We start from the raw sequence: 25,126 nt of genomic DNA, 5'->3' as shown, positions 1-25,126 counted from the left end.
GTTCTGTTTGTTTCTCCTTGATGAACCCCCCACCCTTGGTTCACTCTACTTCCCTGTAAGCTAACTACCTTCCCCTTCTCCCTTCGATCACCGCTTGCAGAGGCAATAAAGTCATTGTTGCTTCATATTCATGCATTCTTTATTAATTCATCACATAAATAGGGGGATAACTGCCAAGGTAGCCCAGGAGGGGTGGTGGAGGAGGGAAGGACAAGGCCACACTGCACTTCAGAACTTATTGAATGCCAGCCTTCTGTTGCTTGGGCAATCCTCTGGGGTGGAGTGGCTGGAAGCCCCCCCACCGCGCTCTTGGACGTCTGGGTGAGGAGGCTATGGAACTTGGGAAGATGGGCAGTTGGTTACACAGGGCCTGTGATGGCGGTCTGTGTTCCTGCTACCTTTCATGCAGCTCAACCATACGCTGGAGCATATTAGTTTGATCCTCCAGCAGCCTCAGCATTGAATCCTGCCTCCTCTCATCATGCTGCCGCCACCTTTCAGCTTCAGCCCTCTCTTCAGCCCGCCACTTACTCTCTTCAGCCCGCCACCTCTCCTCCCGGTCATTTTGTGCTTTCCTGCACTCTGACATTATCTGCCTCCATGCATTTGTTTGTGCTCTGTCATTGTGGGACGACAGCATGAGCTCAGAGAACACTTCATCGCGAGTGCGTTTTTTTCACTTTCTAATCTTTGCTAGCCTCTGGGAAGGAGAAGATCCTGTGATCCTTGAAACACATGCAGCTGGTGGAGAAAAAAAAAGGGACAGTGGTATTTAAAGAGACACATTTTATTGAACAATGGGTAAACTCTTTCACAGTAAACCTTGCTGTTAAAATTACATACATAGCACTTGTGCTTTCGTTACAAGGTCGCATTTTGCCTCCCCCCACCACATGGCTAGCCCCTCCCCTCTCCCCGTGTCTAACAGTGGGGAACATTTCTGTTCAGCCACAGGCAAACAGCCCAGCAGGAATGGACACCTCTGAATGTCCCCTTAAGAAAAGCACCCTCTTTCAACCAGGTGACCATGAATGATATCACTCTCCTGAGGATAACACAGAGAGATAAAGAACGGATGTTGTTTGAATGCCAGCAAACATACACTGCAATGCTTTGTTCTGCAATGATTCCTGAGTACGTGCTACTGGCCAGACATAGTAAAGTGTCCTATCATGGTGGACGGAATAAGGTTGCCCTCTCCAGAAACCTTTTGCAATGGATTTGGGAGTACATCCAGGAGAGCTTTATGGAGATGTCCCTGAAGGATTTCCGCTCCATCCCCAGACATGTTAACAGACTTTTCCAGTAGCTGTACTGGCCGTGAATGCCAGGGCAAATTAATCATTAAACATGCTTGCTTTTAAACCATGTATACTATTTAAAAAGGTACACTCACCAGAGGTCCCTTCTCCACCTGGCGGGTCTGGGAGGCAGCCTTGGGTGGGTTCGGGGGGTACTGGCTGCAGGTCCTGTGTGAGAAACAGTTCTTGGCTGTTGGGAAAACTGGTTTCTTCACTTGCTTGTTTAGAGCTATCTACAACCTCCTCATCATCATCTTCCTCGTCCCCAAAACGGGCTTCCATGTTGCCTCCATCTCCATTGAAGGAGTCAAACAACACGGTTGGGATAGTGGTGGCTGAACACCCTAAAATGGCATGCAGCTCATCATAGAAGCAGCATGTTTTGGGCTCTGACCCGAAGCGGCCGTTTGCCTCTCTGGTTTTCTGGTAGGCTTGCCTCAGCTTCTTAAGTTTCACGTGGCACTGCTTTTGGTCCCTGTTATGGCCTCTGTCCTTCATGCCCTGGGAGATTTTGACAAATATTTTGGCATTTCAAAAACTGAAACGTAGTTCTGATAGTACGGATTCCTCTCCCCATACAGCGATCAGATCCCGTACCTCCCATTTGGTCCATGCTGGAGCTCTTTTGCGATTCTGGGACTCTGTCATGGTCACCTCTGCTCATGAGCTCTGCTGATGAGCTCTGCATGGTCACCTCTGCTGATGAGCTCTGCACTCACCTGCAGCTTGCCACGCTGGCCAAACAGGAAATGAAATTCAAAAGTTCGTGGGCCTTTTCCTGTCTACCTGGCCAGTGCATCTGAGTTGAGAGTGCTGTCCAGAGCGGTCACAATGGAGCACTCTGGGATAGCTCCCAGAGACCAATGCCATCTAATTGCATCCACACTCCAAATTCGACCTGGCAAGGCTGATTTCAGCACTAATCCCCTTGTCGGGGGTGGAGTAAGGAAATCGATTTTAAGAGTCCTTTAAGTAAAAAAAAAAGGCTTTGTCGTGTGAATTGGTGCAGGGTTAAATTGATTTAACGCTGCTACATTCAACCTCAACTCCTAGTGTAGACCAGGGCTAAGAGCTAAATCACTGAGAGCTGTGTTAAGTGGGGGTGTCGGGGGATGAAGACATATTGGTGAGCGGCTAGCAGGACAGCTGGCGGAGAGGAGCGGCTGATGGTGAAGACTGCAGTAGAACCCCATGGAGAGGTGTGGCACTCGGCTGTTGACCTGAGCAGCGGAGCATGTAAGATGCCCCCCATACCTCCCTTCACTTCCACTTCCAGGCTGGGAGGTATACTCTGCAGATGAACTTCTGAACTCTGGGGGGTTGCACTGACCAAGGACAGAAACTGGGGAGGGGAGTGTGTGACTTTTGGGTTGCTGGACTCAAGACCCTGAGGGGAAAAGGACACTGCCAAACTTACTTGGGGGTGGGTCTTTTGCTCATGGTTAGTGTTATGAATCCTGTTTGTGGTGTTTCCCCAACATAATGCTGCATTGTTTCCCTCCTGTATTAAAAGGCTTTTGCTACACTCAGACTCTGTGCTTGTGCGAGGGGAAGTATTGCCTCTTCGAGGCACCCACGGGTGTGGTATGTAATTGTCCCAGGTCACTGGGTGGGGGCTCGAGCTGGTTTTGCATTGTGTTAGTGAAACGGAACCCCTAGATACTGAACCCGGCCCTTGTTGCTGCCAACTCTGATGGGCAGAAGGGTTACATTTTTGGGGGCTCATCTGGGATTTCTGGGTCAGCACCCCTCGCAAGCACCTGTTGAGTGATCCACTACATTGGGAAACAGTTGTGTTTATATTTTGAGGAAACTACTCTTTGTATAATGGCTAATATGTCAGGTTTGTTGGGCCCTGGCTCAGCAGCCTCTAGCTCAGGGGCCGCAGCCTTGGCCGATGATTGGACAAAAGCAGTGGGGCAAACACTGGAAAAGGTTATGCTGTCCCATGCTGCGTCAAAACTCTTGTGATAAGTTAAGGTTATTTGCTGGGGAAGAGGAGTTTGAACCCTGGTTAGAGCATACCACTGAAATGCTGCAGGAGTGGGCCGTACCAGATGTAGAAAAGCCAAGATGTCTAATAGAGAGCCTTAGGGGCCCAGCATTAGATGTGATCTGCACCCTGAAGCTCATTGACCCTGGGGTCAGTGTAAAGGACTGCCTAGAGGCCCTTGATAACACCTTTGGGAGCGTAGAGGGCCCTGAAGACAGCTTCTGGAAGTTCCTTAATTCTCGACAGCAAAGGGGCAAGAAGGCTTCAGCCTACATACAGAGACTGGAGAGACTGCTTCAGAGAGCTGTCATGAGGGTAGCAGTGACTGCTGAGCAGATGGATTGGACTAGACTGGCTCAAATCATGAGAGGAACTCAGTATCAGAACCCAATTCTACTTCATTTCCGGCTAAGAGAACGACAGGAACATCCCCCAAGTTACTCCCAGCTGATAAAAGAGGCCAGAGAGGAGGAAGAAAGGCAGGCTGCCAGCGGGTTTTGGGAAGCCCAAACATTGGAGCCAGCCAGCACAACACCACTGCAAACGGCCAGTATACTGATGGTGAGCCCCAGAAAGGAACTTGCCCAGCAAATGCAGGTCCTGGCAGAATGGATAGCTGAGCTGCAAAGCACCATTGACTGAGCTAAGACTTCCAGGGCTAAGGAGCCTCAGACTGTGGTGATGGAGAAGTCAGCATTTAGAGCCACCGTTCCATTCAGGCAAAGGGGGAAAAGACAGTTCTTCTGCTACCGATGCGGTCAGGATGGGCACAGTGCTGCCAAGTGCCGTAATGAAAAAAATCCCTCCTTAGTGTATGGAAAGCTGAGGATCAGTTGGGAGAGATCCTGTAACTGCCAGAGGGCCTGGGGACGGGGACCACCCAGGCCTGCAGGGTTTAAAGATCTCCCCAGAAAAGACTGTCCAGCTGGGATCCTGGCAGGACTGATAGGGCCTTGAGCAAACGTCACAGTGAGGATTGAAGGGGCAGAGTGTAAAGCAGTGCTTGACACTGGATCTCAAGTGACTATTATATTTCAGTCATTCTACCAGCAGATGCTTAGGCACCTGCCTATATAGCCACTGACTGGCCTTGGTCTGTGTGGCCTCAGAATGGATGAATACTCCTACCAAGAGTATGTCATAGTGCACCTGGAATTCCCAGAGGAGGTTGCTGGGGTAAGAGAAGAGGTAGACACAGCTTCCTTAACATGCCCTGACCCTAAAGGGACCTCTGATGTGTCTGTGCTGATAGGGACCAACTCCAGTCTCTTCAAGGTAGTCGCAGATTACTGCAGACAATGGGCTGGGGACCAGTACCTGAATACCCTGATGATCCATAAGTTTTGTGCTGAAGCCTATAGGAAAATTGAGAGTGCTATAAAGGAGACATCTGAGCTACCGATTGGGGCACTGAAGTACGAGGGCACAAGCCCCTTAATAGTGCCTGCAAAGACAGAGCAAGAAGTGCTTGTCATGAGTACCAGGCTGAAAGGCACTAAAGGGGCATTAGCAATGGTAGAGCAGCTGGTTGAAGGAGAGCTCCCTGAAGGAGTGCTGGTGCCCAGTGGAGTCATAACCCTACCTGCTGAAGCCCAGGAAAAGGTGATTATACTGATTGCTAATGAAACAAGTTGTGATGTTGTTGTGAAGCAAGGACAAAAGATAGCAGACCTCTTTGAGCCTGAATCAATTGTAAAACTTCAGTGTGAAACTCAAGTTCCGACAATAGACCCAGCAAAATTTGACTTTGGAGATTCACCAGTGTCCGAGAAGTGGAAAGATCACCTGAGGAAGAAATGTTGTGAAAAATCCAAGGTGTTCTCACTGCATGAGTGGGATGTGGGATGTGCAAAAGGAGTAGAGCACAACATCAGACTACATGACTCTTGACCTTTCAGGGAGAGATCTAGGAGGATTTCTCTCTCTGAGATGGAAGATGTGCGACACCATCTTCAGTAGCTGGCTGCGAATGGCATCATTACAGAGTCCCACAGCCCATACGCCTCACCATTGTGATGGTCTGTAAAAAAATGGGAAAATCCGGATGTGTATCGACTGCTTCACCCTAAACAGCCGTACTGTGGTTAACCAGTACACTATGCCTCGAGTCCAAGATGCCTTAGACTGTTTTCTGGGAAGCCAGTGGTTCTCTGTGTTGGATCTTCAAAGTGGATACTACCGGATCCCTCTGGGAGAAGAAGATAAGGAGAAGACAGCCTTCATCTGCCCATTAGGGTTTTATCAGTTCGAACGCATGCCCAAGGGATTTCTGGAGCACCTGCCACATTTCAACATCTTATGAAGAAAGTTGTGGGAGACATGAATTTACTGCAAGTGTTAGTTTATTTGGATGACCTGATTGTGTTTGGAAGAATGTTGGAGGAGCATGAAAAAAGACTTCTTAAAGTGCTTGATAGGTTGGAGGATTATGGTTTAAAGCTTTCAATTGACAAATGCCAGTTCTGCAGAACCTCAGTGAAGTATGTGGGTCACATCGTGTCCCAAGAGGGTGTGAGTACTGATCCCATTAAAATAGAAGCACTCACTACCTGGCCATGTCCAAGTAACTACAAAGAACTCAAGACCTTTCTTAGATTTAATGGCTACTACTGCAAATTTGTGAAAAACTATGCTATGATTGTAAAACCTCTGAATAATCTTACCGGGGATACCAGTCCAGCAAGAACAAATCTAAGACCAAGAATAAGGGGAGGTCCCCAAAGCCTCCTGTGCAGAGACACTATGGCACCTTCAAATCATCTGGGACATGGTGGGATGAGAGACGTGAAAGGGCTTTTTGAGAAATCATTACTTGCCTAACTCATGCTCCAGTCCTAGTCTTTGTTGACCCCAGCAAACCGTTTATTTTACATACTGATGCCAGCTTGGAGTGTCTGGGAGCAGTCCTGTACCAGGAAGTGGAAGGCAAATGTAAACCTGTAGCCTTTGCCAGCCGAGGACTGTCTAATAGTGAAACTCGCTATCCCACCCACAAGCTGGAGTTCTTGGTCTTGAAATGGGCCATCACTGAAAAATTTTTGGGGACTACTTGTATGATGCTCAGTTCCAAGTGTGGACAGACAACAATCCACTGACTTATGTGTTAATAAGTGCTAAGCTGGATGCTACAGGGCAGACATGGGTGGCCGCCTTGGTTAGCTATGACTTCAGCATTCAATACTGATCAGGAAGAAGCAATGTAGATGCGGATGCATTGGCCAGGCGTCCGCAGGCACAGGAAGTTTCTGTGATACACATGGATGGAGTAAGAGCTATTTGCAGTGTGAGTCGTCGAGAGCCAGAGGCCCATGAAAGCCTTCATGGATGTTTTGCAGAAGCTCTGGAAAGCGTGCCTTCTGCCTCAGTGAACTATATTGTGTTGGACCAATCTCCATTGCCCATGCTCAATGAGGCTGACTGGCAAAAAGCTCAGCTGCAAAATATTGACATTTGTGATACACTATTTGCCAAAAGGGAGGGGTGAAGCCCAGCTGCGGTTGTCCCACCTAACCCTGAGGGTGAACTACTATTAAAAGAATGGACCAAACTAAACTGATTCAGGGAGTGCTACACTGAGTGACCATGGACCCTTTACAAAAGCGACGAGCACAACTAGTGCTGCCAAAAAAGTACAGAGCCCTGGCCATGAGGGCCCTGCATGATGACTTTGGACATTTAGGGATGGAGAGGACCCTGGAACTTATTCGTAGTAGGTTCTATTGGCCCCGGATGGCTAAAGATGTTCGCAGAAAATGTGAAACTTGCGCTCGATGTGTTCAAAGAAAAACTCTGCCCACAAGGGCTGCATATCTGAAGAACATTACCAGCAACAAACCTCTGGAGCTGGTACACATTGATTTCTTGTCTTTAGAAGTAGACAAGGGGGATGTCGGGAACATTCTAGTAGTGACAAACCATTTTACATGGTATGTGCAGGCATATCCCACACGTGATCAGAGGGTCACCACTGTTGCTTGAGTATTGTGGGAGAAATATTTCTCAGTTTATGAATTCCTGGCTCAGATACACTCTGACCAGGGGAGGGACTTTGAAAGTCACCTTCTGAAGGAGGTGCTGAGGATAGCAGGAATTAAAAAGTCTAGGGCAATGCCTTATCACCTGCAAGGTGATCCTCAACTAGAGAGGTTCAATCGAACCCTGTTAAATATGTTGGGGACTTTGCGACCAGAGCAAAAGGCAACCTGGAGCCAGCATGTCACATTTCTGGTGCATGCCTACAACGCCACAAAGAACGATGCTACGGAAGTCACTCCATATCTCTTGATGTTTGGGTGAGAACCAAGATTACTCATACATTTGTGCTTTGGTTTATCAGAGGATGGAGATATCTATAAAACTCATCAGCAATATGTATCCTGACTAAAAAAAAAAAGCTGCGGGATGGTTATCACTTAGCTACTGCAGCTCGGAAGAACTCAGACCGCAACAAACATCAATATGATGCTAGGGTGCGTTTGCAGGAGCTCCAGCCGGGGGACAGAGTCCTGCTGCGAAATTTGGGTATTGCTGGCTAACACAAAATAGCTGATAGATGGAAAGCAATACCTTACCTGGTGATGGAAAAGCTGGAAGATCTGCCTGTTTACAAGATCAAATGTAAAGTGGGTCCATGGAAAGATGGTGCATAGAAACCCTTTGCTCCCTGTGGGGGAATTGGTAGGCACTCCTTATGAGATGGGCCACAACAGGGCAGCCGGGCAGAACAAAAGTGCTAGACCAAAGCCACCCATCTAACATGGACAGCGGGTCCCCTGCAGCTAACCTACCCCTATTCAGCACATCTGAGAGTGAGTCTCAGGAGGAAGACACGACCATGGTTTATCCTGAAATGGAGACAAGATTTCAGTCTCGATCAGCTAAACCAAGAGAGATCTCCCCCTTCCACGGTGGAAGTATTTAGGCCTGTTACTGGCACCCCTGTGCCGCCGATGGGATCTCCCTGTGATGACACACACAGGTTATTGGACAGTGGAGACATACAGCTGAAGGGTGCCCTGGGCACCTTGGACTTTCCATTGTTAGACCCAGAGATGGAGGGGCCTATGCCAGTAGCTGAGGGACCCTCAAAGGAAACCTCTCTATCCTTTGCTCAAGAAGATGTCCCCCCTACCCCTGCAACAAAGATTCTCAGTAGACGGGACAGGGTAATAAGACCAGTAAAACGGTTAACTTATAATGCACCTGGGTTGACTAGTAAGGAGCAATATGTTTAGCACACAGGCTTGTGGAAGCCATAGTGGGCTTCCTGAGGCCCTTTGGAGGGAACCAATGAGTTGGTATAATAGGGAGTGTGATTTGTCGGGACGACAAATTCTCATCTTGGGGGAGGATGTAAGCATAGTCGAAATGAGCTCTACCCTAACATCTGGTGGTGAGCTGTGGAAAAGGACTTCAGGGGCTGATCTTGTTTGCCTGGGCACACCCACCCTGCCTAACATGATGGACTGCCTGCCCAAATTGTCACTTTGGCTGCTGTGGGATCCCCAGTCTCTTTGTTATTGGGGCAGGAGTAATAAAGCATTGTTATCCTGGTTATGTGAATCAAGGACAGTAGAACTGTACTTGGCATTTTATGATGGAGGGACTTGCCCTCAACTAAGTAGCACTCGCTAGGCAAGGGACATGGGTTCCAAAGCCCAGTGAACTGAGAGAGGCTGGGGGCAGGAATGTGTACCTGGCAGTGTGGGCCCCTTCTAAGGGCCCTAAACACTACTCTGACCCCTTCTCTCTCCACCGTGTAATAACAGAGCTAATTTTGGCTCCATTAGGAGTCTTGTTACGTGCTGCAGAGCTGAAATTACTGATACCTTGGTCTAAGCATTAGACCTCTCTTGGGCTAGTGGTTCTGAGTGTGCCAGCACTGGGACTCCCCTGCTAACAGCTGAAATCACTAAAAACCTGAAATCACTAGAGAGCTGAAGTTACTAAGAGCTAAAATCACTGAGAGTTGTGTTAAGTGTGTGTGTGTGGGGGGGGTCTGAAGACATATTGGTGAGCGGCTAGCAGGATGGTTGGTGGAGAGGAGCGGATAGCAGAGAGGCAAGGCTAGCAGGGTGGCTAGCGGAGAGGAGCGGAGAGTGGAGTGGAGTGGATAGCACAGCAGTTGGCGGAGAGGAGCAGACAGCAGGACAGCTAGCAGAGAGGTGCGGAGAGCGGAGTGGAGCAGATAGCAGGGCGGCAGATAGAGAGGCGCCGCTGGTGGTGAAGACTGAAGCAGAACCCCATGGAGAGGTGTGGCAATTGGCTGTCGACCCGATCAGCAGAGCATGTAAGATGCTCCCCATACCTCCCTCCACTTCCACCTGGGCTGGGAGGTAAACTCTGCAGATGAACTTCTGAACTCTGGGGGGGCTGCACTGACCCAAGACAGAAACTGTGGGGCGGTGGGGTGACTGTTGGGTTGCTGGACTTAAGACCCTGAGGGGAAAAGGACACTGCCAAACTTACTTGGGGGTGGGTCTTTTGCTCAAGGTTGCTGTTATGAATCCTTTTTGTGGTGTTTCCCCAACATAATGCTGCATAGTTTCCCTCCTTTATTAAAAGGCTTTTGCTACACTCAGACACTGTGCTTGCGAGAGGGGAAGTATTGCCTCTTTGAGGCACCCAGGGGTGTGGTATGTAATTGTCCCAGATCCCTGGGTGGGGGCTCGAGCCGGTTTTGCATTGTGTTGTTGAAACAGAGCCCCTAGATTCTGAACCCGGCCCTTGCTGCTGCCAACTCTGACGGGTAGAAGGGTTACATAAGTTGTTACCTTGACCAACACTGGGAGGGCTAATATGAACAGGAAACCTCCTTTCAAGATTTCCCAGGGCAAACCCACTGGTCCTGCCTTTCCCAGCCTGCCTCCTCCACCAGTCTCCTGGGAGCTTCAATGACAACACAGGAAGAGATCATTGCACTTTGGCTTTTTCCACTTTAGATATTTTCAGCAGTTTTCAGATTTTTCCAAAATTGATCTAGTGCAGTGGTTCCCAGACTTGTTCCACCGCTTGTGCAGGGAAAGCCCCTGGTGGGCCGGGCCGGTTTGTTTACCTGCTACATCCGCTGGTTCAGCCGATCGCGGCTCCCAGTGGCCGAGGTTCGCTGTTCCAGGCCAACAGGAGCTGCTGGAAGCGGCGCGGGCCAAGGGATGTACTGGCCACCACTGAAGCTGCGGACGCGGCAGGTAAACAAACTGGCCCGGCCTGCCAGGGGCTTTCCCTGCACAAGCGGAGGAACAAGTCTGGGAACCACTAGTTCCATCTAGTGAGAGAGTTTGGGCCCCAACATCATCCTCCACTGCCTAAGCCCAATGTCATGATAGCCCAGGGCTGATCAAAACCCTCCCACCAGATCTCTCTGGGAGCTGCCCCCAGCGAGAGATAGGGGGACTCTCCAGTCTCACATCCAGGATGGGGGTTCTTCCTCAAAATCTAAGTGCTGCAGTCTCACAGATTCGATGAAATGTATTGGAACAAGGGACGTTATTCCAATTCCTGTTACCATATGCATTTTGTTCTGCTGACACATACATGACAACACAGTTCTCATTGGTGTGATGACTGGGTTCCCCAGGCCTCCAGAACCTGTAAAAGAGAGAAGCTCGTGTGTTAGAGATGCATCATTATAGACATTGCAGGGGAAAGAGTTGTAGCTGGCGATGATAAGAGGAGAAGGAGAATTGCAACAGTTGAATCAGCCACAAACACTCCTCTTCTTCAGTACACTGTTCTCTAAAATTCATTCATAGCCTCTATCCATGTTCCCTTTGTAAATCTTCTCTCTATTAGACCAGATATAGTTAGTTCCAGTCGTGGGTAAGGTGCTCTCTCACACACACACACACACACACACACACACACACACACACACACACACACACACACACTACTTTGTATACTAACCCTGGAACTATGTGGAGGATGGTAAGTGGTCTCCATCCCAGGAAATACTCACGCTGCAGTATTGTTATATGGAGTCCCATCCACCCAGCGCCACTGTCTTTTCTTCTCCTGATCAGTCAGACCAATACAGTAATTCCTTCGTTGGTGGCCTGTAACTGTTCCATTTACCCGAGTGAAGATGAAATCCTGGATTAAAATAAAATAAAATCTCCACCAGGTGCAGTCCCTGGGCAGACAGTAGGAGACGGGGGTCCCTGTGGGGTGTGGTGGTGCTGGATGTGATGGATGAGGAAGCCCAGGACTGAATGAACACAGAGCCCAAACATCCTCTTCAGGGCTACACTCTGAGTGCCCAGAGGAGCCTGAGTCTCAGCAAGTTACCTGCTCAGCTCTTGTGTTGATCACCACCAGGTGGGAGCCCATCCCTGTGCAGTTCCTCTCACTGTCATCCCAGGTCATCAAGTCTTTCGAGAAGTAGTAGCAGCTGGCCTGAAAGGGCTTCCAGCCCATGGGACAGCACGTCTGGACTCGCCCTGTGGGAGAAAAGGAGAATGAATCACAGAAAATAAAAATGGAAAGGACTTGGTAGGTGATACCCAGTTCAGACCCCAGGGCAGTTCCATCCAGTCAATCTTCATTCCACACATCTGAAGCAATGGGGACTAACAGAGACCTTCATGGTGAGGAAATGATTCACGACCAGCAGCCTGAATTATTTTTTCTCCTACTTGGTCTTTTTTATACCTAATTCTTCCCCCTAAATCCCTCCTGGTCAGTTCTTTCCCTCACTGTGCTTGCCCCTTGGAGGCACTGGTAGACCATTAACGCACACTAACTAGTTCTGTGCTGGATTGTTTCCCTTCCTGCTTCTGCGCTTGCTCTGGCAGACTCTCCGTTAGTGTCTCCTCCTTCACCTTCTCCCCCTCTGTCCACTTCCTTCCTCAATGGTCTTCTATTCTACCTCTGCACCCTATCCTTGCCTGACCTCATCCACTCTAATCGCTTCATGTGTTGTCTCTTCTGTGAAGACTCTCATCCTTACCAGCCATTCGATCCCACCGCTATCCATTTGACCCCTGAGCTCTGCCTGTCCTTTCCTCCCTCTCTCCATCCCTACTGCCAATTCCTCAGGCCATCTCTCTCTAATCTTGACTACGGCTCCAACCCCTGCCCCTGGTCTCCTCAAGTTTCATATTGTGTCCCTCAAGTCCATCCAGCTTGCTGCTGCCATTCCATCCCCCGACCCCTCCCACTTAAGTGTCTTCATTGGCTTTCTGCTTGTGTCAGATTCAAACGCCTCACCTCACCTTCAAGGCCCTCCACAGCTCTGCCCTGTCTCCATCTCATCTATAGTGGCTTCCTACTCCTGCATTCAGCCACTTCAGCTTATCTCAGTACTCTCCTGACCGTTTCCCATAAGCTACACTGCAACTTTTCTCACTATGTCCTCAATACCTGGAATAACCTCCTTGACCCCATGTGCTCCTACCTCAAATCACTCCTCAAAACTCATTCCTTTCAGTCAGTCTTCCATCACTGCCCTCTCTCCTGACATCCTCTAATTTGTAGTATTATGGTGGAGTGGTAACAAAGGCATACTTAAGGTTGCCTCAGAGAATTGTGCTATGTGGGAAAAGAATGGGAATATTTGCAAAATGGTTTACTACAGGAAAAACCTGTAACACACAAAATAGGGGTGCAGAAGGGCTTTTTATTTTCTGTCCATTTGGAATTTGTAGGAGAGTAATGTACTTTAAAATATTTCAGATATAGGAATGTTTTGTTATTGGATGCCTGGTGTCTCCCCTTTCAAAATAGCCTTTTGCAAGAGTACAGATGGAGCATTTACATTAAACTTCCTGCATAAAGACACTTCCTGTGTATATCTATGAATGGATACACTTCTGTGTATATCTATAGTTTACACAAACACCACTTTATAGTTTTCCATTTTGGAATTTCAGAGAAAAATATTTTTTGCTTCATAACTGATGTGAGCTGCAGCAAATTGGAAGCACTGCAGTGAAGATATGAACATATCTACTAACCAGCAGTGACTTATGTCACTTATGTCACAGCACTACTAGGCAGTGACTTATGTTTGTACCTGATGTTAGGAGAATGTGAAGCAAATAGGGTAAAGACCGAACAATAATAATCTTGCTTCTGGCCTTGCTTTTAATTTAAACAGGCTGAATAAGCAAGAAAGAGAATGTAAGTGAAAGCACAAGGCTGCCCCACGCAAAGTGAATGCCTTGCCTTTCAGTAACAAGAGAAGACAAGGGGACTGAATCCAGCAAGGGGTTGCTATGGTAACCAAGCAGCTGGAAGGTGGGAAGGTGTAAGGAAGAGACACCGAGTCTGCGAGAGAGTGACCATGGCCAAAAGTAACCCCGCTCCTTACCCCTCCCATCAGGTACGAAAGAGGTGGTATTATCACCCTCAAACTCAAGACTCCCCCAGAACGGAACATGACCAAATATTGGAAGGGGTGGGCCCAGGGGAGGGGCACTACAAGTATAATTAAGAAGAGGGGGGAGAAGAGGGAACTCTGTCGGCGTGCGGACCTAGGGCTTAGAAGAAGAAGGGGTTCTATCGGTATATAGAACTGTAGTTGGGGGAGAGGAAGAGGACAGCTCTATTGGCGTATAGAGATAGCCCGACTGGTGTGAAGGGCTTCAGAATGTGCTTGCTTGTTTAGCCCCAAGAAACCCATCACATTGCCTGCAGATTGGACTCTGGACTGTTATTTTCCAGCGAACCGTGTCTGGGAACAGAGAGGGAGGAGGGAGCTGGACCCCTGCCAACACATGGATGCAAATTCATCAGATTCCAATGACCCTATTGATTCTAATGTCAACACTGACTTCAGCATTGCCTGTTTGAAAGCACCATATTAACTAGTGAGGACATTCTTTACTACATATTATCCTCCATCTTTTATGTGTGACAGCAGATTTGCCAAGTTGCAGTGGCTGCATTTAATCAAATACATTTCTTCATAGCCGAACCTTTACTGCAGCTGCTGTGTTCTTCACTATCTTGGCATCACTCTTTGCAAATGGCATGTTTTGATGCCATTTTCCTCAAATGTTGAAAAGTTAGAAAATAAATAGGTGATATCAACAGGCACACTTCTTCTGCCTGCACCTACAGAGAACTTAGCACATCTTACCTATTACCATCTGTGACAAAGTGGGAATGTTCTTAATGTTTTCTCTGAATACTGTGTGGGTGCCTCAGTTTCCCCTATGCATTTCTTAAGTATCTAGGTGGTGGGATAAGGGTGTGTGATTGTTGCAGAGCCCTAGAGGGCCAGTGTGATGCTGTCTGCACAGAGAATGGCCGACACCCTGTCTCCTGGTAACTGATGGCCTGGGCCCCTCCTCCTCCACAAGGTGCCAACTGAAGGTGTTGGAGAACAAAGCGATCAGGTGGCCTCCTGGCCCGGGGAAAGAGACAGAGAGGAAAGAGACAGAGGCCAGAGGAGGGGCTGGAGGGAGTTTCAGTTTAGAGCTGGCTGGGGAAATGGAGGGAGGCCCAGAACTGGGTTCTGGGCTCCCTAACCACCCCCATGATGGACCTGACTGAGGAATCCTATTCTCTGTACCTACAAGCTCTGTTTTAGACCATGTTCCTGTCATCTAATAAACCTTCTGTTTTACTTGCTGGCTGAGAGTCATGTCTGACTGCGGAGTTGGGGTGCAGGGCCCTCTGGTTTCCCCAGGAGCCCTGACTGTGCGAATTCACTGTGGGAAGTGCACGGTGTGAAAAGGGGATGCTGAATGCTCCAAGGTCAGACCCAGGAAGGTCGAAGCTGTGTAAGCTTCTTGCCCCTGGAGACAGTCTGCTCACAGAGAGGAGGCATTCTCCCCTAGAGTCCTGACTGGCTTCGTATGGAGTAGTTTCAGAGCATCACCCAGGACTCAGTGACACCGTCTGCCATCTACAACATATTGATTACACCCAATGCATCATAAACTACCATACAGTTCTGTATTAACTCTGGTATACGTTGGAGGACACATTTTAAAAAGATCTGTCTTTGTAAGACTCGCTTCCTTTTCAGGATTTCTTTGAAGAAAAGTGAATAACTTTTAACCTGTGTCTCCATCTTGTATAAGTTACCATACAGCCTGAATCCTGACAGATGTTCCAAAAGGAGACATATGTTGAAAGTTTTTCTTTTTTTCTAAGATATCCAGAAAGAGACCCCACATCTTAAATGACTGAGTTATACTTTTATCATATGTCTCCATAGGAACAGTAAGTCTCTAAATATTTTATCATGTAGATCTTTGACCATACTCTCACTTCCTCAGACGCCCACAATTGAAATTGAAATGTGTTGTACACAATTTATGTTGTACACTCACCAGATGCATTATTACTACACTCAGCAAGTACATATGTTAGCAATTTACCAGAAACAAAAGCTTTGTTTAGTGACAGGTAAGACAGCATCCAGACACCCCATTCACCAGCCCAGAATCTAAAAAGCATGGAAATAGCAAGTTATGGGAAACTCTCAGTCATCTCAGCAACCTGAAGGCAGAGTAATTTCCCAAATGCATGGACTGTGTCAGTCAGATATGTCAATCTGTTAATACACTAGCATATGAGGTCACTGATAAAGTTTTGTGCTAGCATGTGAGTTTGATGAAGTTGGGGTATGTGTTGCTTTTCTGTACCTGTTGGAGATGGCAGCAAAAGCCTTTTGCAGTGTTGGGACTGTTATCCATGAAACATGAAAATAGCAAACAGTTCATGAGAGTTCCCCCTTAACTTCTGACTTCCATGCTTTTAAGATTGTGCTTTGGTGGGGTTTACCTCAATGCAACCTTAACTGTCACTAAACAAAGCTTTTCTTTGTATTAACATGTATGGTGCTCACATATGCTGTTGCTGACTGTAGTAGTAAAAGCCTTACATTTGAGGAGTGTACAAAATATACTTTATATCCCACATTTTATTTTATATTTCAGACCTTACAGGAAGTCAGAGTATATTCAAAGATCTACATGAGAAAATATTTCAAGACTTAGGGTGAGATCCTGATCCCAGTGAAGCTGAGGGTAAAACTCCAATTCACTTCAATGGGATCAGGATTTTACACTTGGGGTACATCTATACTGCCCTACAGAGTTAACCTGGGCTTTTACCTGGATTTTAGACCAACCCAGGCCCCCACCCGCCACCATCCACACAGAAAAACCTCTGATCTGGGTTTGGCAGAGCTTTAAATCTGGGCCAGTGTATCTGGCTGTGCAGTGGGGTTTAGAATCCAGGTTCCACACTCAGTAGGGCTGGAACCTGTCCACTTTTCATTGAGGACACAGGCAAAATGTGTTGATAATCCTCCAATACCTTCCTACAGTTCCCCCAGAAGGAAAAAACAAATTCTCCTGAAATTGACCCAGTTGACTGGGGAAGTGTCCTAGAGCATCTCAGCACACACAACCATGGGATATGGCCCCAGAGAAACATGGATAAGTGCAGACACTGTGATGACACAATAACTCAGGTTTGGCTATACAGATTCAGACTAGGCTCACACCCAGGCTAGGTTCACCCCTAGACTGGCTGACCTGGATGCGCAGATTCAGGTGCTGAGCACCCAGGCTACCTGCATGAAGCTTCTTACTGTTTTTGTGTACAATCATGCTGAAGTATAACTCCTTCTTTTAAGATATGGTTCTCTTTTTGGATTTCTTTGGGGGGAAATAACTTTTTAACATATGTCTTCTTGTAAGTGTGTCCAAGTTCAAGTTACACAGCAGTGGCTACAAGAAAGAGACGTATGGTAAAAGTTATTCTCTCAAAAACAGAGAAGTTCCATCCCACAGAAAATGCTGATATTTTGACATCTGTTTCCATCCCAAATCAGGATGAAAAATCGACATATCAAAACTTTTTGTGGAATGAAAAGTTTTGAAAAGATGTGATTTGGAAATTTCAAAATGTTGTGTTTCAGTATTTTTGACTGAAATGAAACGTTTTGACATCCCCAAATCAAAACTTTTCATTTCAATTTTCCTGATGGAAAATTCCACCAAAATCTATCTTTTCTCATGGAAAATGTTTATTTAGATGAAACTTCATTTTCTGTTTGGAAAATATTTAGTTTGAAATTTTTCAGTCAGCCTTATTATTCTCTTCTATTCAAAGAAATCCCCAAACAAAAGCATATGTTAAAAGAAGAATATATACATTTAACATAAGTGTCCTTGTATGTATGTCAGAGTTAAGGCTGATGGTAGTGTATGAAGCCTTGGGTGGGAATAAAGTGTTGTGAAAGGAGGACAGTAATAGGTAAGAATCGGTAAGCTTTTTTACCTGTGTGGGTAGAGAAACAGAACTGTGGTTGTTGATCTGAACCATTTATTTTCTAACTTTTCAGGGTTTGAGGAAAATGTTCTTAAAAGTAGAACAGAACAACTTTAACATTACATGACATTTGTTCTGTGAGAAATTATCTCAAACAATGAAACATAAAAAACTAGAACTAATGAGAGAAGCACTTAACATTAAATCCACCTCATGATCTTTCATTGGTATAAAGTTCATCTACATCTACTCCCTCCACTGCTCTTTATTTATTGTCTTCCCTAAGGTTTAAGACAGATATGTACTTGGGGTGGCTAGCCGCTTCTACTGCTTTTGCCGCCACAGCTACATTTCTATTTATAGTGCACTAGCTCAGTCAAAGCTAGCATGGGTATGACTCCTCAAGCTGGAAATTACAGCCCTGGCTCCAGTATATCACCATATTTGGGGTCGGGGAGGAATTTTCTTCCAGGGCAGATTGGAAGAGGCCCTGGAAGTTTTTCGCCTTCCTCTGTAGCATGGGGCACGGGTCACTTGCTGGAGGATTCTCTGCTTCTTGAAGTCTTTAAACCATGGTTTGAGGACTTCAATAGCTCAGACATAGGTGAGAGGTTATCGCAGGAGTGGGTGGGTGAGATTCTGTGGCCTGCGTTGTGCAGGAGTTCGGACTAGATGATCAGTTCTGACCTTAATAAATAATAATATCTATGATATATATACTCTTAGCCAGTGAGCTTCTTAGAGCAAGGACCTATCACTTGATTGGTTTTCAAGCATCGTGTGCACCTAAGGTGTTGTATAAATAAAAGATGCACATCTCTAGGTAGTTATCACTTATCCAATCAATGGGAAGCCTATGTAGTGGTAACAAAAGAAGTGGGTAAATTAACTTAACCTAAACCCTATATTCCCCAAATGAGAAGTGGGTAAACTCAATTTACCTGCATTTACCCTCAACTACAATACTGTGCCTATGCGTTTATCTTATTCTTTCCTCAAAAGTCAATCTCTCCACACCCCTTACGTTATTTGCTGTTAATTTAGGTCTGAATGTTAATCAGGCCCCAGCCCCAGAAAACTGACTCTGGGGTCTTTTCTTCTCTTTTAGTGTTATTGACCTTTCCCATCAGGTTCTTCTTCAACACAGTTTCTCTTCCTGAGATACTGCCTCACCATCTCGTACTCTTCACAGCTTTGATTTGTCCTTAGGCCAACCTGGGTAACTGTAAAGGAGAGAGAGAGAGAGAGAAAAGAGTGGATAGAATATTTCCCTCCTTCTTGCCATCTCTTCCATACATCGTGACTTCTCCTGGTGTTCACCAGGGACTGCTTCGCTTTTGTTTGTTTTCTTGTCACAAATGCCATCGCAAACCTCCCCAGGGAGTAGAATAGGGCAGCTCTCTTGGGTTCCCTCTGTTATCCTGGAGGCCCAAGTGCACACTCTCATAGGGACAAATTACCCTGGTCTAGTTGAGGAATAGAAATTATTGATGGGGTAGGAGGCTGTCTACTCAGGTGCCAGCTCAGGACAGGGCTGCAGCCTAGTTCACTCATATGTTAATAGAAATCAAAAAAGTGTTAAAAGATATTGTGGTGTAATCAGGCCCATTCACTTGTGTGTTAGTCTAGTTCAAAGGAGATTGCAATGGTATTGACTTCACTTATCTATAACCTGTTGATTTAGGATGACCAGGTGTTTGGTCTTTGACTGGAACACCCAGTCGAAAAGGGATCCTGGTGGCTCCGGTCAGCATGGCTGACCAGGGCGTTGACTGTCCAGCTGGCGGTGCCATACAGCCGGGCTGGCAGGCTTTTTGCTAGCCACTGCATCACAGCTCCCGGGAAGCAGCCAGGATGCCCAGCTCCTAGGCTTAGGGATGTCAGGGGGGTCCGTATGCAGGTGCAGCTCCCATTGGGCAGGGCAGGGCAGGGGACAAACTAGCGAGCCTAGCAGTCGGCTGTTGAGGGGTTGTGGTGCGAGTCTCTCCTGCTGCTGCTGGCCCACTTTTTTTCCTCACGCTCCTTCTGTGGCTGGACTCGAGATGCAGTGTGTGCCCTGCGGCGAACCGCGGTCTGTCACCCCATTGCCGGCACCCAGGAGTTAGAGGTAAGTATCCCTGTCTCCGAGTGCTGGGAATGGGGCTGCTCCCCCACATCCCCCTCACTGCATCCCTCCCCCCCCAACCTCCCTGGGTCCTGATCCTCCCATCATTGCATCCCTCCCTGTCCCAATGCCCCTGCACCCCCATCCCCCTCACTGCATCGCTCCCCTCAACCTACCCTGCCCCCCACCCCCCGTCATTGCATCCCTCCCTGTCCCAACCCCCGCAAACTCCCATCCCTCTCACTGCATCGTTCCCCACCCCAACCTACCCTGCCCCCCACCCCTACCCACCCCAGTCCTGTACCCCTTACAGCACTCTCTCACCCTTCCTCTCCACCTCCCAGAACCGCCCCCCATGTCCCCCACCCCCCACAGCCCTGCACCCCATTCACCTCCAGACACTGCTGCACTCCCATTATGATCTTATACACTCCTGTGCCCACCACATACTCAAGCACCTGTAGCCTTCTGTCTCCCCCTGCATCCCCATTCACCCCCCATACCCCTTTCTCTCTCCTTCACTACCCCTTCTCACCCCCACGCTGCTCTCGTCCTTGATCTCTTTCCCTCCTCATTCTCTCACCTCCAGCCCCCGCCCTCCCAGCTAGGTGTCTCTGTGTGTGCATGCATGCATTGTGTGTGTGTAAGAGACTGTGTGTCTTTGTGAAGGGAGGTGTGTGTATTGTTGCATGTGTGTATACCGGTGTGAATAAAATTTGCAGCCTAACTCTTTGACTTTTATTCCTTTTGCTGGCTTGCACACAAAAAAATTGATGACATAAAATATGTGTGTATTAATTTCACAACACGTTTTTAAAAGAGAAGGGAACGCTAAAAGAAATGTACTATTTCTTAAAAAGTGAATGTTGTTGACTAGTAATTGCAGAAGAGCCAGTGTATCATACATTTCTCCTCACCTTTGTCTAGCTACATATAAACTCTTTGTTGCAGACTCTCTGTTTTTATGTGTATGTCCACCACCTACCACCCTGGAGCCCTGATCTGAGTTGGGGTCTCTAGGCACTAAACAACAATTGTAATAATAAATAATGTGGAAGTATATGTGTTGGTGCATGCTAGATGTGTACACATGAATACACGTGTGTATCTGCACATACGTGTGGGAGTCAGTTTCTACAGATTTATTTATATAGGTATCTGGACAGGTTTGCATTTCTGTGGTTGTGCTCTATGGATTTATATTTGGGCTTCAGGAGTGGGCCTTTAATAGATCCATTGCAGCTGTGATAATGTGTGGTCCTAATTCCACACATAAAATTACAATAACTTTAGTGAACAAAAAACATGGAGCTGGTTACGAAAAATGGGAAGAGGGGAGGGAAGGAATCCTGAAAATCTTTGTGAAATTTCATTTTTTAAAAAATTATCCTTTTTGACTATTTTGTGGCCAGCTAGCGACCTGTAACAAATAAAACCTGAACTTAGCATAATACATCTGTCAAAACAATAAATATGCCTGTTTGGGCCTTGCAGTGCAAATGAGCATGTGAGTGAGGGTGGGGGAGATAAAGCAACAGAGGGAGGGGGGATGGAGTAAGCAGGGGCGGGGCCTCAGGAAGAGGTGGGTCAGTGGGCGGGGCAAGGGTGTTTGGTTTTCTGGAATTAGAAAGTTGGCAACCCTAATTACATTATGTATAACCCTGTAAATTAGTTAACCTTAAATCAAAAGTGTGTGTTAGTATTAAGATGAGAATGTACTTCATGAAAACTAATGAAGGATTGTTATTGACTATTATATTATCTTTTGCTTTATGTATATCCTTGTAATTAAATTACCCATCAAACATGATAGGAGCCTTGGAAATATAAATGAAGAAAGTTGCTAACTTCAAACAAAGGCCATTGTGTTCCACAATGGAAATTCACAGACTCAGTTTGCATTTCTGACTCATTATAACCCACATGGTTAGAAAAACTGTTAGCTTGTCTTCTGTGAGAAGAAGATATAAATATGGATTCAAAGAAGATCCTGTATCTCTGACTGTTTGGGCTCTGGTAGGAAAGTGTACGAGATGTAAAATAGAGATCCTCAGACACAAGCTGGGTACCCCTGAAAAGACTTTTCGGAAACTGGCAGGTTATTACATCAACTGCTATCATTTGGATTTACAAACTTTGTAAATGTATTTTACTTATTTTAACCTCTCAGTAACTCTCATTTCTTTTTCTTAGCTGATAAATCTTTAGTTAGTGTACTAGAGAATTGGCTGCCAGCATAGTCTTTGGTATAAGATCTGGAACACCAATTGACCTGGGGGTAAGTGGCTGGTCCTTTGGGACTGGGAGCAACCTGATGTGGTGTGATTTTTGGTTTATATGACCGTTATCACTAAGTCCAGTTTGTCAGGGAGGTAAGATTGACTGGAGAGCCTAAGGGGAATGCTGTGACTCCATGGTAAGACTGGTATAGTGATTCAGGAGCTCACATTTATTACTGGCTTGGTGAAATTTAATGATAGAATATATCACCAGTTAGGAGTGTCTGCCCTGTTTTCTGACAGCCTGACCTGAGATTGTCACTCACAGTTGTGTGCCACTCCAAACAGCATGACATGGGGAAAAACTTATGAGGTCACAGCTTGTCCATCCAATCCCCCATCCTCCCTTGGCAGGCCCATGCAGGACTTTTCCTTACAGTATAATCTCCAGGTTTGTCAGACCCAGGTGATGGGGTTTCCTTTTCCCTTCTTTTCAGAAGACTCTTCCACAGTCTAACCGGCCTCCTCACAGTTAGGAAATATTTCCTGATCTCCAGCCTGCATTGACCATCTTTTGTCCCTAGTTGTGCCCCTCCCTCCTTAAATAATCAGTCCATTTATACTCACCAATGAGGGCGATGAGGAGAGAGATAGCCAACAGCAGCAAGAGTGCAGCAATCAGCCATGGGAGCCACTGGGTGTGCTTCTGGGGTGCACTCTGGGATATTCTCTTCTCTAGGTGTGCTAAGGGTGAAGAAACTCCCAGCCCCAGGACGGTTAGTTCTTCTCATATCAGCCCCTGTCTGTTAGGGTTCTGCAACGAACTTAAAACTTTCCTGAAGAGCCCATACTCTGGACAAGACTAGACAATCATGAGCAGCTGCTGCTGTTGCTGCCCTCTAATGACCCTTATTCAGGAGTTTAACATGTTCTTAGGGATGGGAATAAATTGGAACATTGGGTCTGACTCCTGACCTCTCCAAACTCTGCAGAAGATCAGATTTAGATCCAAACTCTATGTCTCCAGCCCATGTAATGAGCAAATATTCGGATTCCGGTATTAGGGAGTGAGGGCCTAGCAGGAGGTTACGGGTTCAAGGGAGCTTTTCACATCTCATCAGAGCAAGCCCAGTGCTGCTAAAGTTCATGTTGCTCTTCAGGTGTCATTTGTCTCAGATGATCGGAGCAAGGAGTCTTTGAGGAGTTCTTAGGATACCCTGCACTCCCTCTTAACGTGATTCTAGCTCCTATTACCCTCTCCCCATGATTTTGGATGCGGTGGGTGGTAATGTAACATGTAGGGTGACCAGATGTCCTGATTTTATAGGGACAGTCCTGATATTTGGGGCTTTTTCTTATATAGGCTCCTATTACCCACCCCCCCACCCTCTGTCCCGATTCTTCACACTTGCTATCTGGTCACCCTAGTAACATGTAATGCATCAGCAAGTGGACTGAAGGGAGGGGGATAGATGGTAGCAGTAGGTGGGAAGGGAGTGTTAAGGAGAAGGCACTAATTAGTGTCCTAGCAGCCCCTTCCATATCTGCTGAATCCAAGCCAGGCATTGAGGAGACTCTGTGTGGTGACATTAGGTATCCCAGGCTGTTAGTCTGGGAGCTCAGGGTCTAGCAGGTTCACTAGAAAATCCCCTTTATATTCATTGTTCCCGAGTCCCGTCTTCTTCGCTACCATGAGGGACCCCACAGATGCCAGAAGGGTGAGAGAGGTGGGAGGGGGTAGCTCTCACACTGAAAGGGAAGGAATGGAGGGCACTCTCTGAGGGACTGGCTGCCCCAGGTGGCAATAAGCAGGAACACTTTGGGAATATGGGAGTGTGGGGAGAAAAGGGAGGACACTTTAGGCAGTTGTGCTATTCACAATTGCAGGAGAGAGGTAAAGGAAGTTGAGTTCTGCTGCTGAGGGAAGGTCCCTTGAGTGGCTATAATTATTATTAGAACCAGAAAGACCCAGTTTCCACCCAAAGGCTGAAAGGCTCCAGAGCACATTCCCTAATCCCACTGAGCTAGCCGGTGCCTCTGACTTGGGGCTGCGTGGGAACCAGTGTCACAAAAATGAATCGCTCCATAGCCCATCCCCCAAATAGCTTGTTATTTACCTGTGGCCTCTGCAGGTGGTGGTGCATTCTTAAACTTCACCTCGGCGTAGGTGATCTCCGACGCCATTCAGAGACTGTGTGGCCTGTGTTCTTTATATATTTATAGTTCCATCACATTTAAAAATTGATCTTTTAATTCCCTAGAGCCAGAGGTTTCAGAGTAGCAGCCGTGTTAGTCTGTATCTGCAAAAAGAACAGGAGGACTTGTGGCACCTTAGAGACTAACCAATTTATTTGAGCATAAGCTTTCGTGAGCTACAGCTCACTTCATTGGATGGTGACACTTGCCAGTCACTTCCCCTCAGGAAGCTCTGCTACCTCCTCCCCCACCAGTGAGAGGAGGAGAGGCTGGGAGTGGAAAGCCCCTAAGAGGAGCTGAAAGATGTTTGGAGACAGAGATACACCCTGGACAGCTCTTGGGCTTCTTCACCCAGAAACCCAGACTCAGGTTTCCAGAAACCCATGAAAAAAGAAGGGAAAACAGGAAGCTCATGGCTGAAAAGGAAGTTGCATCCTCACCCCTAACAAAAATGCACACTTATCTCCCAGCCAGCACAATCTCTTTTTCTTTCTCTTTGCACGTTTCCTTTTTCAATTTTTCTTGCTCTCTTCTCTGAGTCTTTCCTTCTTTCATTGTTTTGCCGGTTGTGACTGCACACCCTCAGCTACATGAACAAAATCACCCTTTGCTGACAATGTGTAACGTCTGCCATAACCTCAAGTGCAGCCAAGGACAAGTGGTCAGCACAGGTTGAGACACTATGGTTAAGCCCTGCCTCTCAGACAAAGGGCAAGATGTGAACTAGTAGTTTCTCTCCATCCCCAGGAGTTACAGTCTAGGCTCAGTCTCTCAGGGCTTATCTACATAGGAAAGTTTTACCAGTTATACTTGTATAATTATAATTAAACCGTTGGTATTGCCCCAGTACAATTCCCCATGAGTATACCCTTATTCTAGCCTAAGGGTAGCGGTTTTTGGGGGGGTTGCAGGGGTTAAGCTTAAATCCCTTACAAAAAGAGATAAGATAAACTAGAGAAAGACGCCCTTAAATCAGAATAAGAGTGTTCCCACAGGGAATTATACCAATGTAATACAGCACTTTAAATTCACCTCCCACCTTATTCTGGTATAATTTACCGTGGAGACAGGCCCTCCTTTG

The 25,126-nt window shown here is 46.9% G+C and overlaps 1 protein-coding gene across 1 annotated transcript; it reads right to left on the bottom strand.

The window, feature by feature from the left end:
* Positions 1 to 251: 251 nt before the first annotated feature.
* Positions 252 to 24,141, bottom strand: LOC311514795 (C-type lectin domain family 4 member A-like). Its single transcript, XM_084617482.1, has 8 exons — positions 23,967 to 24,141; positions 22,477 to 22,593; positions 18,645 to 18,749; positions 11,581 to 11,732; positions 11,252 to 11,385; positions 10,828 to 10,881; positions 1,397 to 1,469; positions 252 to 741 (listed from the first exon to the last, which is right to left on the bottom strand). Exons 1-8 carry the CDS (start codon positions 24,031 to 24,033, stop codon positions 694 to 696), a joined length of 750 nt encoding a protein of 249 aa, XP_084473608.1. The 5' UTR covers positions 24,034 to 24,141; the 3' UTR covers positions 252 to 693.
* Between the last annotated feature and the right edge of the window lie 985 nt (positions 24,142 to 25,126).

The sequence above is a fragment of the Lepidochelys olivacea genome (genome assembly GCF_965140295.1).
Source record: "Lepidochelys olivacea isolate rLepOli2 genome assembly, chromosome: 1".
In the NCBI taxonomy this organism is placed as follows: domain Eukaryota; kingdom Metazoa; phylum Chordata; order Testudines; family Cheloniidae; genus Lepidochelys; species Lepidochelys olivacea.
This window is presented reverse-complemented; position numbering and strand designations above follow the sequence as displayed.